The sequence below is a fragment of the Empidonax traillii genome, unplaced genomic scaffold (genome assembly GCF_003031625.1).
Source record: "Empidonax traillii isolate 1590-97213 ecotype Southwest subspecies unplaced genomic scaffold, ASM303162v1 scaffold187:size1931383, whole genome shotgun sequence".
NCBI classification, from domain to species: domain Eukaryota; kingdom Metazoa; phylum Chordata; class Aves; order Passeriformes; family Tyrannidae; genus Empidonax; species Empidonax traillii.
Window position 1 is genome coordinate 1,727,088 of NW_020955380.1, and position 15,938 is coordinate 1,743,025.

The 15,938-nt window shown below is 45.0% G+C and overlaps 2 protein-coding genes across 5 annotated transcripts in view; one reads left to right on the forward strand and one right to left on the reverse strand.

Annotated features, from left to right (window-relative positions):
* Positions 1–2,016: 2,016 nt before the first annotated feature.
* Positions 2,017–12,938, reverse strand: ATRIP (ATR interacting protein). Of its 4 annotated transcripts, none has more exons than XM_027886399.1 (13): positions 12,686–12,938; positions 11,423–11,508; positions 9,850–10,020; positions 9,088–9,206; positions 8,643–8,803; positions 8,145–8,243; positions 7,561–7,690; positions 5,791–6,536; positions 5,102–5,122; positions 4,463–4,554; positions 3,526–3,609; positions 3,027–3,276; positions 2,017–2,687 (listed from the first exon to the last, which is right to left on the reverse strand). In XM_027886399.1, exons 1-13 carry the CDS (start codon positions 12,936–12,938, stop codon positions 2,626–2,628), a joined length of 2,274 nt encoding a protein of 757 aa, XP_027742200.1. In that variant the 3' UTR covers positions 2,017–2,625. The 4 variants fall into 4 exon arrangements, with proteins under 4 accessions (XP_027742200.1, XP_027742199.1, XP_027742198.1 ...); XM_027886397.1 differs by having other exon boundaries at positions 2,033–2,687; positions 5,102–5,244; positions 5,793–6,536; positions 11,423–11,505; XM_027886396.1 differs by having other exon boundaries at positions 2,033–2,687; positions 5,102–5,244; positions 5,793–6,536.
* Positions 12,939–15,743: 2,805 nt separating this feature from the next.
* The window catches only part of LOC114058797 (protein BTG1-like), a 1,900-nt gene continuing 1,705 nt past the window's right edge, over positions 15,744–15,938 (forward strand). Inside the window, exon 1 of the mRNA XM_027886505.1 lies at positions 15,744–15,936. Coding sequence (XP_027742306.1) covers positions 15,813–15,936 — 124 coding nt within the window. The 5' untranslated portion in view covers positions 15,744–15,812. The remainder of the gene's footprint in view (positions 15,937–15,938) is intronic.

Consider the following 15,938-nt stretch of genomic DNA (forward strand, 5'->3'; position numbering starts at 1 on the left):
TGTTGGTTTTGGGTCACGAGCACAGTAAACCAGTAGCCCCAAAATGTGTAAAAAATGCTTCAGGTTTTTTTCAGGGGATAATCAGCTGTTGCACACATGGTTGGATCTTTTTTAATCCCAAGAAAAATTCCAAGAGAACGTAAAAAGGGAAGAATTACTGAAGGTCAGTGGTATCTTGCAATAATTCCAATGAAAGATTGGTCACCGTAAATGAGTTACCAAATTGTGGCAGTCCTGTAAGTATGTTTATTTCTGCCTTTCCTCTTCAGGAGTGCAGCCTCGTTTTGCTTTAGGAATGGGAACTTTTCAGTCACAGGAAATGCCTTTAATTTGAAAAGCTCTGGTTTAATTTTGTAACACTGTGATGTTACTGGAATTTCTGTCAGGGCTTGGGTCTGTTTGGGGTATGGAGCCTGGGTTATACCAGTTTAAAGTCAAAAGCTGGAAGAAAACTCAATGAGAGTGTAAATGTACATGTCCAGGTGGTGTCTGTGAGTGGGTGGATGGGAGGGGATGCAGAGCCAGGAGGGAACAGTTAGGGATTTTCCTGGCAGTTTTTTCCAGAGATAACATTTCTGTTTATATTAAGTTCAGCAATAATCCACTTTTCCCTTTTTCCAAGTTGCCATACAACACATCCTTTAGATGAGGCCAGGAATTTTTTAAACAAGTTTTTATAGCTGGATTGTTCCAATAATTTGGGGTCATTAACTGGTTTTTGTCCAAACTCTTCTTAACAGTTTTGGTCTGTTCATCCAAAGGGGATTAAATGTATCTTACCTCTATCAACTCAAATTATGTTTAGGCAAACTAAGTGGTGAGAACAGTTCAAAAGTGATGGAGGGTCACTGTATTTTGGGATATTGTGACTGTCATGTCTTTGTTGGAGCTGTCCTAAGCTTGCCACTCACAGCAGGCTCATGTTCAGATACAGCTTTACCACAGCTCGTGCTCGTGGGGCTGTTCTTAAAGAATTATCCTAATGTTTATTTTGGTTTTGAGGAAGTAAAAGGCTTTTTTACATGACATTCTCAAGCTCTTCTCTCTCATCTAATCCTGAAGGGCAGGAAATGCTGTGTTTGAGGGCTGGTGTTGGGTTTTTGTTTGTGTGGGGGTTTTCTGGTGTGTTGAGTTTCTCTTTATTTATTTAATGTGGATAAGCCAACTGTTGTTTCTGACACACAGGCTCAGAAGGCCTTGTTGTTACGTGTCTGTTCATCCCTCCTTGCTGCATTTAAGCAGGAAAAAGGCATTTTCCAGGTGCTACAAGGGACTTGAAACCTGCTGCTGATGAGGGGAGCAGTCGACAGCTCCTATTTCACAGCAACGACCCGGCCCTGCCCCTGCAGAGCTGCTGCTCAGGGAGGGGGAGGCTGAGCCCAGGCTGTGCGGGGGGGAGGAGGAAGCTTCAGCCCTTGGAAGGTGATGGATTATTTCCCTGGTTATTCCTGCACAGCAGTCTCTGGAAAAGTTTTTTCCAAAGCAAAAACCAAATTAGGAGCTTTTTGAGCCCACTGGAGTGGGGCTCTTTGCCCCAGGGCAGGACACAGCCTCTTTGGGCATGGCCAGGGAACTGAACGTTTCCCACTTTTCCAAGAGCTTCCTTCCCATGGTAGTATGGTCTCTCCTTCTCCTGTTCCCTGGATCCAGGCTCTTTCTAAATCAAGCACCCATGGAAAAATGAAAAAAGCTCTCCCATTTATAAATACAAACCTGTGGGCACGTTTTAAAAGCACTCACACCTCCCTTTTAAGGCTCAGTTGAGAACCTGCAGCCCAGTGTGACTGTGACTGTGCAGGGAGCAGCAGCTCTTCCTCCAACCTTCAGTGCTTTATCCTAGGACTGAGATGGTCATTCATCTTCCCAGTGACCAAAAAGCCCCAGTCATTCTGCACACACTTAAATATCCCTCTATCACCTTGGATGGAGTCCTCAACGGCACCATCTCAGCAGCATCAACAGCAACTTACTCTTTTAAGGTGAATTTTTAAAAAATGTAAGGTCTAGTATGTTTTGTTTGTTTGTTTTGGCATCTCCATAGTTACACTTCCACCAGACTCATGAAAATCAAGTGAACTCAGGTGACCAATTCTCAGCAAGAAATACAAAGCCCTGCAGTGAACTGCCAACTCCAAGTTACTTCTAGAAAGGCTTTTAAAATCACTGTAAACTGTTTACTAATACCAACATGAAAATTCTGGAAGTCAAGCAAGAAAGAGTTAAAATTACAAAAGAAAGTGTGTTCAAAGGACTTGCATATGAATGCAGTGATCCCAAACATCTTGCATGTTCAGCATCGTAAATTCAACCGCAGTCACAGGAAAACAGAGGACATGGAGTGACATTTCCGTTCCATTTCCAGCAGTTTTGTACAGGATGAAATTCATAACCAGGGCCAATCATAAATCCATTGCACTATCGTTCTCATCTCAAAATCTGTTTACTTTCAGCTACATTTCAATGGCACTGAAATAATTACAGCAAAGAAACGTGTCTTAGTTGTGCTGCCTTGGAATGCAACCTTTAGGCTGTCACTTCATGAAGGGATGATTTAAAGTTCACATTTGCACTGGCAATGATTATGATGATTCAGATGAGGAAGGACAGATCTGTGTTAGATGTTGGCTAGCTGGAGTCCATTCCTTGGTCTTCTGGCTCAGGAGGATACAGTTCATCCAAAATCAGCTCTGGTAACAACAACAAACAGTCAGGTTTCAGAGAGTCGTTTTTCCTACTTGATACAGCGTAACTATAGCTGGTATCTACATTTTAAAACATCCTGACTGTAGACACTAAACAGATTCTAGGGGTGTCTTTCTTTGGAGAGAAGAACAAGATACAACCATTAAAGAAGAATATTCAAGCAGTGGTTCAGTATAGTGAATACTGAGAAGCACAAGACTATGGCCTGACTTCAGAGGTCTGATCAGGAACCATCCATGGTATTTGTTAAATGAGGAAAGGGAAAGAAGGGAAATTTCTATTTCTACAGCACTGAAAAAAGCCAACATGTGACTGCTGTTTACCTTCACAGGCACTCAGCTTTTGAGTCTTTTTGAGAATGGCTCTTATGCCTGGCATAGCTTGGTCATATTGATGGAGAACTTCTAAGCAGTGCTCGTGGAACAGTTTATCTTTCTGAGACAGGCTGTGCAAGAGTAAAACAGCATCCCGTAAGAACTGAATAACTTGTTCCTTATGTGCACACAGGCTGTTCTCAGCTCTTCTCACCTTCATCCACTGCCTATGTAACATTATAATTAGTGCCTTAACCACCTGCGGGAGGAAGAACACAAAGTAAAAACACAGCAGCAGAAAACTTCTTTCATTGTGAACTTTGCTGATTGCTCTGAATTCAGAAGTTTGAAGGGATCATTTTCTAGCGAGCCAAAGCCAGCTCCCTAAAGAGGTGGCATCTTCTAAAGTACAGGACACTTCTGTGTCGTTGTGGCTCAAACAAGGGGCCAGAGAGCTGTTCCAGCATTGATTCTCAGCAGTTCAAAGTGGGGGGCTGTGGTGACTCACCTCGAGGTTGCACTGACAGGCCGTGCCAGGTGACAGAAGTGCTGGTCTGGAGCACCTCGTGCGCCACGTCAGGAGCCTGACGGCCTGTTACAAACACACCAGGAGTTACAGGGGAGGGGCAGAAATGCTGTTTCACTGCTGCTTTCCAATGTTCTGTCTTTTTTTTTTCCTTAACAGCTGATCTCTTCCCCCCCCCCTCCCAAACTGTAATAGTTTTGTTCCCCTGTGACACTTTACTATTTGCCTCGCACAAGAAAGCTTTTCAGCTTCCTGATGAGCAGCTATCAAGGTCAGGGGCCTTAATTCACTGCTTGCAAATGTACTTTAGCATAACAGAGCTGGTAGGGGGATAATGAAAAGGGTTCAAAATTCTTTAAAACCAGAGCTGAAGTGGAGCAAATGGAACCTCAAATCATTTCTGTCAGTACAAACAACACAAATTAAGTTTAACAGCCTTTCTTTCTATATATAACCATGGCTATTATACAGCAAGTTGGCATTTCCACTGGATACAAGGAATATAATCCTAAATCACTATGGGCTGCCTTTTAGATGTGATAGAGGGAATTGATACAATCAAAATGAAACACAGACCTTGCTTCTTTTTTACTCTCCTACTGATCTAAAAGCAAAATGAAGCTTGGTGTTGAACATCTGTAGCCATCCCAGAATCTTTATTGTTTTTCCAGTGACTTAAAAGATATTATGACAGATGTTCTCTTTTAGAATAGTTACTGATTCAATTTCAAGCAGGTCCTTTTAAAAATAAAAGAAGGGAAAACCAATGTAATCCCTTACTGCAGGCCTATACTGGCAGTTTCTATTTCAGCTAGAGAAAGAAATTGTTTTCAGGCAATTCGTGCCTTGTCCTGCTCCTCCCACTCCCCCCACTGGAAAGAGCGGGGAAGAGCATGTGGACAAACAGCCACGTGGTTACCTCTTGTTCCAGCTGAAGCCAGAGCATTTCAGACGCTGATTTATCTGGTCTTGATGTTATGTACATGTACAGTGCAAGGAGAAGGCAGGTGTCTGAAACAGAGAGAACTTTGTTCCTTCAGTCAATTGTTCATGACAAAAATCAATTCTTTTAATTAAAAATTAATTCACAGTTTGAGTGCTCTCCTAGGCCCAGCTTCTTGCTTTACTTCACACATCTTAAGCAGTGCTGAGGAAATCAGTATCTCATCACTTTGTGTGTGCCTTTGTGCTAATCCTGTCCTACTTCATTCACAAGGAACTGGACAAGAGAGCATTTGTCATGCTTGTCATGTAATGCAATCCCCAAGCTCAAGAATGCACGGAATTTAAACTTCAGAACTCCTCAAAAACCCTTTTTTTCTTCACCAGCCTTTACTACAATGAATGCTAACCTTGAAAGTTTTAAAGATCCACATGGCTATCAAAAGCACCACATGTAGACAGATGCCCTGAGATAAATACTCCTTTAAATAATAACTGAAACACTGCACTAGAAAACAAGGTTTCAGGGAGCATATCAGGCTTTTTATGCCTTTTGGGGTGTTAGCACCTGGATCAAGGCCTGTTTGCATTCCTTTGAGTCCCTGCAGGGCTTTACCTGAGTGGGAGCACAGCTGAGCTGCCAAGCCCGGGTGCTGAGCGAGCACAGCCAGCAGCCTCACGGTCAGCAGGACGGCAGGCAGGGGGGTCTCTGGACACAGGCAGTGCAGCAGGGTCTGGCTGCTCAGCAGCTGCTGAAAACTTCAAAGGAAAACTCTGTTAGTAATGGGAAATACACTGACAAGTTGAAAATACACCTTGTACGCAGCCCCATCATTTGTGCCCTTTTAGCTCTTCAGGATGTAACTGATCTCAAATTAGGTGTCGTAAATATGAAATATAGTGAAAAACATTGTGACTCTTGGCAGTCACTGCAGTTCACACTGTGGTTGTGATGAAATGCCTTACTTCTGAGTGGCATTTTACCTGCCAGAATGAGACCCTGTGTTCTCCTTCCTTATGCATCTCCCAGCGATCACAAAAAAAACCCCAAATTGATATTATAGATATTCTGATCCAACTGCATGTGGCCTTAAGAAGTTTCCTCACTTTCAGACTGATCAGGGAGGACTATCACACTCATTAGCAGCAAAAGTAATAGAAAGATCCTCAACTGCTCTCCAAAGGTGATCTGAGAAATGTGATTTCTCTCGTAAAGGGCAAAACTTCTACTTGTATCTGCACAGATTGGTTTCACCAGGGGATGGAAGCCAGAGTCTGAAATCACTGTAAAGCTATTACTGACTTACTTTATTAGCAAGTCCATTGTTGAATTTTCAGCTAATTTCACCAAAACCTGTAGGCTCTGGCTCAGGATTCTGTCAGTCTGGGAACCCCTCGCAGCAGAAAAAGCTAAAACCTGAAGAAGCTTTTTAAACAGAGAATGTTGAGCTCGATCATTATTGGGAGCATCCTGTGGAGCTGCAGGCAGCCCTCCTTGTGTCCTGCTATCTTCTTTATTATCACACTGATTGTCACACGGCACATTTTTGTCCATCTTGGAAACCTGTTCATCTCCAGCAGCAGCAGCAGCAGCAGCAGCTTTTTCCCCTCTGGCAGCCAGCAACGTGTGGACAACATCCCAGCTGTAGAACACCAAATAATAAAGGATCCCCAGAGCTATAACTGCAGTTTCCTCAAGAGACAACCTCAAGTCCTCCTTACTCGACAGCGTACTGGTGCTGGTTCTGGAGGAAACAGCGGAATGGTTTCCACAGGAACCGTTCCCTGACGTGTCCGGCAGTTGTCCCGCCCGGCAATAGGCACTGACGTGGTGCTCCACCAGGGGCAGGAGGTGCACAGCTCCTCGGATCCTGCACCGTGGGAGGGGCAGGAGCTCTCCCTGCCCTTCTGCTGGGCTGCCTTCAGCTAATCCTTGGTCCAGAGCGATCAGGTTCAACCCTGTTATTGCAAGTTTTTGAGCTTCTTGCAGGGACATGAGAGGAGCGGGTTCTTCTGGCACCGTCCTGCTGCTGGGGGGTTGTGTGGACTTCCTATCCAAGGAGAAAAGGCAGAGAGCATAGATGAAGTCTGAGTTATCCACACTATGAACTGAATAATAGAAAGGCCAGAGTAATAAAAAATCATCCTACTCCTTGAGACCTGCAAGGAAGAGCAATTGCAAAGCATTCCAGAGTCTCGTAGCCAGAGCTTTCAGGTGAGGAATTTCAGCAGCTCACTACATTTCAAACACCAGCTTTCCCACTTCAGGCTTTTGCTAACCTGTCATGTGTTCCTCCCTGATGTTATCTGGTAGCTTCTGGAAAGAACAAGTATCTGTACGTTACTGGTCTGGAATATTTAGGGGCTTTTAAAGGATTACAACAGTAAAGGATTATTTTCTGGGCCAGAAACGAGAGATTTCAGTCATTAACCAGCCAAACTGCAGCTGCAAGGGACAAACTCACCACCTCTTCCTGCATAAATGACAAGGGCAATGAGACATGAGCCTACATAACACAAGAATTACTAATAAAATATCAGAAAAATGAAGGTATTTCAGGAGCTTCAGTCTAATTCTTTAAAGTGAAAAACAATTATATCTGATATTCATATTTAAAAGGCTTTACCAGTCACTATAAATGTACCTTGGAAAAATGCACATAAATTGTGCGTTACAAATTAAATACACTTTTGACTTTGAAGATACAAAACCTACTGTTTTAATCACATTTTCAACATTTTCTTCCCACTTAACTCATGCTCATGTTTATGTCCTTCCCCTCAATGCAAGCTGCTAACAGCCACTCCCAGTTTAATTCTGTGCCTTCCCCTCATAGATAATTAACCTACTTTATCTCTTAGTGATGTTCCACTGTTTAGTATCTATGATAGTCACACATTAACCATCAAAGACGTGGTGTGATGTTTCAAATTTTGCGTTAAATGGCCTAAGCAAAGCAGCATTTAACGCAGGGAATGAGCTGTCCTACGTGACAGAGTGTTCCTTAGTACAGAAAATGCCACTATACCAAGAACATGTCAGATACAATTTAACAAAAAACTCATAAAACTTACGTCTCCAGAGAGTTGGGCTGCAGCACAGCTCCAGGGAGAGGCTCAGAGCTGCTGCTGAGAAGATGGCACAGTCCTAGTAATGATCCAGGGACAATGGGCTGCTTCATCAGTGCATTCAGTAAGATTGAACCTGAAGGGACACAGAACTGTCCTTGGAGTAGCTTTACCATCTCCAACAACAAAAATTTAGTATTTCAAAAGATCAGCCTTATTTAGAGCACTCTCAACCTCAAAGTGATTTCTTTTCTTTATGAATCTTCTTTCTCAACAAGAGAATGATTCTCAGAAAAACTAAGATAGCATTTAAATGTAAACCAAACTGTATTTAGAGATATTTAATTACAATCCCATATTAGCAGAATAACTGGAGCCAAACGACCAAATGTCCCAACTGTCCTGATGAACTGCCCTCCGTGTTCCACCCCAGACATTAAAACGATGTGATGCAATTCTACTGTGAATGGGAACTAAGATCCCTAAAGACTTCCTGCATCTGGCTGTTTATGTTGTACAGGCTTGGTTGTTTTTTTAAAAACAAAGTACATTTTTCCTGGGTTTATTCTGCATGAACAGCATGACCTTACCTTGTGTGCTCCGTTTGGGTGCAGAGTTGTAGGAACCGTTTTTTCCCGTTGCCTCCTGGTGCTTCACGGATGGAACTTCAGGATGGGTCATCTTACTGTCTGGAACAACCAGTGACCATGAGAACTGCCTTGCTCAGACATCTGTGCCCCTTCAAAATCCAACCTCTCCCCCCTCCCCCCAAAAAAACCAAGCCAGAACAACAAGAATGCAAAAAACGCATTAGCTGAACTAGCAGACCAATTCAAGAAACAGGCAAATTACTTCCTGTTCTTCTTTATTCAATGAGAAAAAGCAGATCAACAATTTGGATATTTTGGTTCATCACATAATAAAGGAAAGTTTTTTTTTTATTGCAGCCAACGGCCCCTTCGTTGCGGGGTACCGAGGTGTGGATTAAAATGGCCTCGATGCAAATTCAGTCACGCAGTAGAAACCCCTTCTCTAGGGCAGAATGTTCACAGGCAGCTACAAACGTGGCCAGCTGTGCGTGGATTTACCTTCTTTGATTGAAGTAGTTGGGGCCATCGGATTTCCTGAAGAACACGATGGTCTAGCGGACATTTCAGCATTGAAGGATTCTTTTGTAGGAAAAGATCTTCTTCCAGGCTGTGGAGAACATCCTTCTGGTTTCACTTGTACTGCAAAGCTCTTTATAGGGCTAATACAAAAAGGTGAATCGGTATTTCTTTTGTAGTTATTTTATTAAACAGTCAGCAAGAATCTATTTTATTTTCACTCATGTTTTAAAGCTACTTCACTATAAATTCTTTGAATTTCTTAGATACAAGAAAGGCTCTTTTGGAGCAAATTTCAGAGAGGTGAACAGACCTTTGTGGTTGTAAAGACAACAGAGCTAAAATTACATGAAGAAAGGAAACTTTTTTAATAGTTTAAGCACACATGTAAAAATGAAAACAAATTCCTTCTCCAACCCCCTCCTACCTTGTTGTTGGGACTGTCTGAGTAACAACGTGTTTCTTTCTTTCACAGTTCTGAAGTCGTGTTCTTAACTCATTAATTTCTGCATCCTTGAACTGCAGCTCTGACTGCAACGACTGCAGCTGGAAGAGGAATTAAAGACAGTTTTGCTGTTACTGAGCAATTTAGGGGTGTTGTAACTGCAGAGCAACTGGAGTTACCATAAGAGGTCCAGATAACCATCTGCTTACTGTGAACTCTGCACAAGGTCTCCATTTTTATGCACCTTAGTCCAATTAACACAATCTGAGAACCAAGTGCCAGAAGTTCAGGCAAGAAGCATTTGGGACTGGCTTAGACAAAGTGCCAAGCAGATCATGACCAAAGTGAACAGGACAAAAGCAGCCCCTGTCCTCTCCAGAGCTCTCAGAAAGATGACTGCAACAGGAGCATCAGCCTCATCAGAGGCATGGAGCATGCCCTGTCTCTTTTCTTCCATTGTAAAATACATTCCAGTTTTAATGCTCTTGGGGTTGCTTAAAAAAAAAAAAACAAAAAAAAGATAGCAAACGAAAACCTCTACCACGTGAATATTACTCTTGTTTTGGCAAGAGAAAACCCTCTGCGAGTTCTTACAAATGCTTTCTTCTAGATAAGAAAATAAAAGCATGCATGGTTTGGACATTTCACACCAATGTTCTTCCTCTGACTAAATGGTCTGTGACATCATTAAGTCATAAATTGGCCTCTGTACCTGATCTGCAGGGAACTGATATATTTACAAACCTTTTTGGAGAACTCTTTTTCTTTTTCACTTAAGGTCTGGGATTTTTGCTGTTCCAGCAGCAGGAATGATCTTTTCTGTTCCTCCACAGCAGACCTCATCTGCTGCAGTGAGTCACGCAGAATTTTAATTTCTCCATTTTTAGTGAGAATTTCATCCTGCATTTCTTTCAGCTGCCAAGAGAGGAATTCCATTAAAGGATGTACATAGCCAAAAGTATGTATTTGCATCACTGTGTGGCTGAAGATGAGGTCTTTATTTATAATTTCTAGGGAGGAAAATGCTCCTGCAACCCAGTTCAGAAATTCTGCAATGTTGCCTCTAACCTTTTCCTGATTAAATCAGAAAACTCAGCTACTGTTTTCTCTAACAGAATTATAAATGATAGCAAAGAAACATCTTCACATACCATTCTGACATCTGTCAAAGACCATCCTTCTCTTTCCCCTCCTCTGCAATTGTTATTTTTAATTTAAAAGTCTTCTGGTCATACACATCAATAATTTATTAGTTATTGGGATGATCACTGCTAATTTCATTGTAATATTTCATTTAGCAGGGCAGCCAACAAGAACTCTATCCTAAGACAAGGCACCGCCCCAACCAATATTTTCATGACATATTTACTCTCTAATACTTCCTGAGCAGAAATCACCACTCAGAGACAAGACTTTGGAGAGATGATGAATGAGTTACTCAGAAATGCATGAAGAAAAAAGCAAGAAGACACCTCTACACAACTGTAAGATGATGGTTTACAGGTAGGAGATTCCCTGATAAAGATGGATATCACAGAGCTGGGAAAGATTCAGAGAACAGAGGTAAGAAAGGTAAATAGAGTCTCTCACAGCAGCCATGACCCACCCACTTATTAAGTTCAAAATTAAATCAAAGAAGAAATTTCCTGACACAGTGTGCCATTAAACTGCTGACCTCTTTCCCTCTAAAAGGTATCCAAACACAGATCGTCTAAAAAAAATACACAATAGACTATTAAACCCACATACAGTATTTCTGGATCAGGAAGTACATCCACGAAATTTGATCAGAGGCTAAAAGGCTGTTCTGCTAAAATATAAACTTGTTCAAGGCTTCTTTCCTTCCTAGGCTGTGCACCAAAAAAAAAAAAAAAAAAAGGAGAGACTTTGTACAGGAATTTGTGCCTTCTTACTTTCTACATTTGTTTCTTGCCCTAAGAATCTTTGCACAATGGATCAGCAGGAGGTGAAGTAACACGAAGCCACTTTAAAGTCACTTTGCTTTCTCAAATCTTTAAGTTGCACAATGCAGCTCCTGCTGGCTGGCTGACAGGACAGAGAATTGATTTGACAGGGAACAAGTAAAACTGACAAATCAGCATTTGCTACTCTGAAGTGACCAAGGAATAAAATACTGGTCTCAGTCTTCATTATTACTAGAGCTGTTTTTAGTATAATGATTTTAACAGATCCCTGGATTACAACGATTATTGATCAGCTTGATTAGAATTAAATGCTTGGAGCTGGACTTATCCCACCTTTCAGTCAGCCCTACCAAAAATGTGACATTTAGAGGGGAGGGGGAAATGCTGCCAACCTTCTGTTTGTTTTCTTCATTCTGTGTCTGCAGCACCTCAAGCTGGAATGCATCTCTCATCAGCCCATCATCTGCTCTGCTTTCTGCTGAAGAGAAAAGCCAAGATGTGAAGCACAGATGATGTGAGAACATCCCTGGGCACTCAAAACCACGTTATCTGCCACTTCATACATCTGAATATCTTGGTATTTATTCCATCACCACAAACAGGTAAACTGCCTCACCTAACCACCACAGGGACCTTGTCAGTGCTTGTGCATCAACCTCAAAACAGAGAACACCCTCCCACCCCCCAATTTCTAATCTAATGGTTTGGGTTGGAAGGGACCTTAAAGACCTTTTGATATCTTAAAGCAGAAAGAAGGCCATCAGCAAAGGGGAGCAATCCCTTCCAGGTAACTTCATCAACACACCCTGCACAAACAAGGGTTCACTGACAACTTCACTGGACAGATGACAGGTGTCAGCGTTGCCAAAACATTAAACTCAAGAGGATTTAAGCCCTCTAAACTTCATTATGAACAACCTCCTGGTTTGTTTTGCTTTTTTCAAAGTAAACCTGAAAATCAGCTGTTTTAATATGACACATTATGCATTTACTAGTGAAAATTAACAGGGGAAAAAATAATCTGGTGGCCAGCATCCAACCAGGATACAAAAGTTAACGGTGGTACTGTGAATGATACCTAAAGCAAGTTAAAAGTTTGTGAAACTCGTTTATTTGGCAGGTTTAACGTGCAGCACCCACATCTCAGGCCAGGGACACCCCCCAGGGCACAGCTCAGTGTAATGTGCCTGCTGGGATCACTATTCCTTCATTATTTCTGCTATTCCTTTGAATCCCAGCCATCCCTCTGACACTCGGGGGGTGCTGGTGGCCAGAGCAGACGCGGTTCCCTCAAGGGAACTCACAGGAAAGATGCAGAGAGAGGATTTACAAGGGCACGCAGTGACAGGACAGGAGGGGATGGGTTCAAACTGGAAAAGAGCAGCTTGAGATGATAAATCGGTAAAATATTGTCCCCTGTGAGGGTGGGGAGGCCCTGGCACAGGTTGCCCAGAGCAGCTGTGGCTGCCCCATCCCTGGCAGTGTCCAAGGCCGGGCTGGCCGGGGCTCCCCGCGATGGTGGGAGGTGTCCCTGCCCACGGCAGGGGGTGGGAATCGGATGATCGTTCAGGTCCCTTCCAACCCGAACCATTCCACGATTCCTAACGGGACAACAACCCCTTCCCAGAAGCGGGGCCGTGCCGGGACACACCGACCTTCCCGCCCGCCCCGGGGCAGCCCCGGGGGTCCCCACGCGAGTCCCGCGGGCGGATCCTGCGACAGCGCCTGCGAGGCCAGGATGTCGATCTGCTCCAGGTCGTCCGCCGTGAAGTCGTCGCTGTCGCCGAAGGGGTCGGCGGGCCCGGCCGCGGCGCTCTTGGGGCGCTTGTGCGGGGGGAGCCCGTTGTGGAGCCCCGGCGGGGCCGGCCCGGGGCCGCTCCGCTTGCGCGGCCCGAGCGGCGCCGCCATGGCGGGACCGGCCCGGCACGGGGGGCCCTCACGGCGGGGCAGAGCGGGACACGCCCCCTCGCCAATCCCCGCCAATCACCGCCGGGCGCCGCTCCCCGCGCGGCCAATGGGGCGGCGGCGGCCCCGCCACTAGTTGTAAGCGCCCCCGCCATTGGCCGCCAGGGGGTCGCGGTGCAAGCGCCGCCCGGATTGGCCGGAAGGGTGGCGGGAAGGCGCGCCGGCCGTGTGAGGGGAAGGGGTGACGTCATGCTGCTGGCGGTCACGTCGCTGTGAGTGTGGGGCTGGTGCTTACGTCATGCCGTGTTTGTCCACGGCAGGATGACGTCAGACACCCTCAGGTGTCTGCTCACGTCAGAGGGAGGGCGGGGGGACCCATCCTGTGTGCCTGTGGCGCTGACACCTCTGCCGCCTTTGCCTCCTCGGGCACTGACGGACAGACCTTGGGGACACACAGACTCGCAGACAGGGCTGGGGGACACACGGACAGGGCTGGGGACTCACAGACAGAGCTTGAGGGCTCGTAGACACTGTTTGGGGACTCACAGAGAGGGCTGGAAACACACAGGGCTCAGGGACACGCACACAGTGCTTTTAAGTGAAAAACATTATGTTAGGATTGACACGTGTCCAGTTTTGTCAGAGAACTCTGATTTCTCTTGTTCATTTCCCTATTTCCATTATGCACAGCAATCTTAAATGATCATTAGAGTATAATCTGCTTTACCAGCCAGACAGGCCCAAATTATATACAAAACTGGGGAAATTATGGATGGATTTGATGCTTAAATCACTGAAGGTACTACTATTTGTGTTTGGAATTGTTCTTTTTCTCCCTGTAGTGAGAATGCCAATACAATGTTTTTGTAGTCTATCAAGAAGGAAAAAATGGTTCTTGCATTCAAGAATGGTTTTTATTTATTTATGTTTAGAGAGAGATGCTTCTATGAGATGAAGTAAAACCAAAATTGCTTGTTTTGTTTAAAACCTCCTCTTGCAGGTTCTAGTGCTCTGTTTGATCTATGTTTGTAGAGATGTGTATTGAGAGCTAAATTGAGTAATCTAAAAGGAACTTGATTTAGACATTATTTGCTCTAAATTCTGGGTTGGCTTGGTTTTGGTTTATTTGTTTATTCGGGGGGGTTTGGGGTGGGTTTTTAAATAAATAAATAGGATTATACTATGACTGCTATTTTTTATTATTGCAACTTTTAAATAGCAATATATTTTATGAGTGACACAGCTTCAGTTTTACTTTCTCCTCTTCCTCTAGCTGGAGTTGAGGAAAAATAGAATGACAGAGCACATGCACAAACTTTATTTTTAGGATAAACCCCAGAGAGTTTCTTGGAGAGAAAGCAGGCAGGAACTTCTATGACATATTTTATGGGTTTTTTTAAAACTATTTGAGACACTGACTCTGTTTCCCTTTACTTCAGGTGTTCCTGCCAAAGAGAAAACGACCTGCAGGCGAACAGAGTAACAGCAAAGTAAGTCTGAGTTGATGAGCTAAAAGAATCTGAGTGAAATAAGGTTGTATGTCTGGTAGCTGTGTCAGGACTGATGGAGCTGCATGTGGTTGCATGCAGATTTTTTTTGTTCCACTGTGTATGAATACTTAAAATTTGTTTCTAATGAAAAATTACATGTTTCAGTGGTTATCAGTAAATTGTACTGGTGTAGTGTTTCTAAATGGTTAATTGCCATCTCCAGTGCTTTGTTATTGGGACCTGCAGTACTCCCTAAAACATCCTGTTTACATAAAATATTAACATAATAAAAGGCAAATAATTAGGTTCTTGATGAACCTTTCCAGAGTTTGCTTTAAGTACTGCTGCCTGTGGAATCATTTTCTGGCAGGGAGATGAAAGTCAAACAGTTGGTTTCTTCTTGTCTTTCTGTGTCTTGCTCACTCTGAGCCTTAAATGTTCCTCAAAACACTGAATAAAACAAGACTGAAGTAAGTGGATGACTGATGTGTCCAGATACCAGCAGAAATTAATTTTTAAGCTTCATTTCTAAAGTTTGAGGTACTAAAATGTGAGCTGGGCTTCGGTGACAAGTTGTTCTAGTGAAATAGCATCTCGATCCAGACCTGAGAGCTGGTGAGGAGACAGTCTAGTGCTAAGAGCTGTGAGTGAGGGAAAAGGAACCACAGAAACCTTTTGTCTTTTCTTCAAGGGGTAAAATAAGACTATTTTTTTCCCTTGATGACAAATCTCTTTGCTTAGGCTACAAAATGGCACTCAGCATTATACTCTACCTATGTGGGACTGTCGAAGCAGGTGGTGGCATCCGGGTTTTGGGGCAAATGTCAAGAGTTCTTTTTTGTCATGTGAGGGTCTTGGTCCCACACTTGAGGGATTGCCTTGAAGAGCCGGCGAGGGGTTTTTAGACTGTGCCCGTATGGGGGTCTCGAGAAATGAGAGGGGCAAGGGCACGGGGCAGGATAACGGCGATGCGCGCCTGGAACACCGCGGGCGACCGAGCGGGTGTTGGACTGCGGGGGGAGCCGCCGATGGCCCCGGGGTGGGAATGTGGCGCTCCAGGCGAAGGGGGAGAACGCGGTGCCGGCCGCGATCGCCGAGGCGGCCGCGCGTCCAGCCCGTTATTTCCGTTGGGTGGGGGGCAATGGGACCCGCGGGGGGTCCCGGCCCGCTGACACCCAGCGCTGCCCCGGCGCGGAGCGGGGGGTGTCCGTGTGTCGCTCGGGGAGTCGCTCGGGGTGTCCGCGCTGGTCCCGCCTCCTCCGGCAGCAAAACAAACCCGCCCCGTCCCGCCCGCGCGGTGCGGCTGTTGCGCGGAGCCGCCGCGGCCGCGGGGGCCGGGCCGGGCCGGGCCGGGGCGGGCGGCGCTGGCAGCGGGGCCGGGGCGGCCATGAGGACCGAGATCTCCACGGCGGCCGCGTTCGTGACCCGCCTGCTGCGGGCCGGCGGCGGGGTCGGCGAGGAGCAGCTGCGGTGCTTCCGCGAGCGGCTGCAGGAGGCGATGCGCGGTGAGCGG

Bases quoted from the DNA above. Each gene is read 5' to 3' on its own strand.
- ATRIP (XM_027886396.1), bottom strand. From the start codon at position 12,938: ATGGCGGCGCCGCTCGGGCCGCGCAAGCGGAGCGGCCCCGGGCCGGCC. The intron at 9,207-9,849 runs GTTTGTAAATAT...TTCCTCTTCCAG, and splicing joins AAAAAGAGTTCTCCAAAAAG to CTGCAGTCGTTGCAGTCAGA. The intron at 7,691-8,144 runs GTAAGGTCATGC...GTGTCCCTTCAG, and splicing joins ACCCAAACGGAGCACACAAG to GTTCAATCTTACTGAATGCA.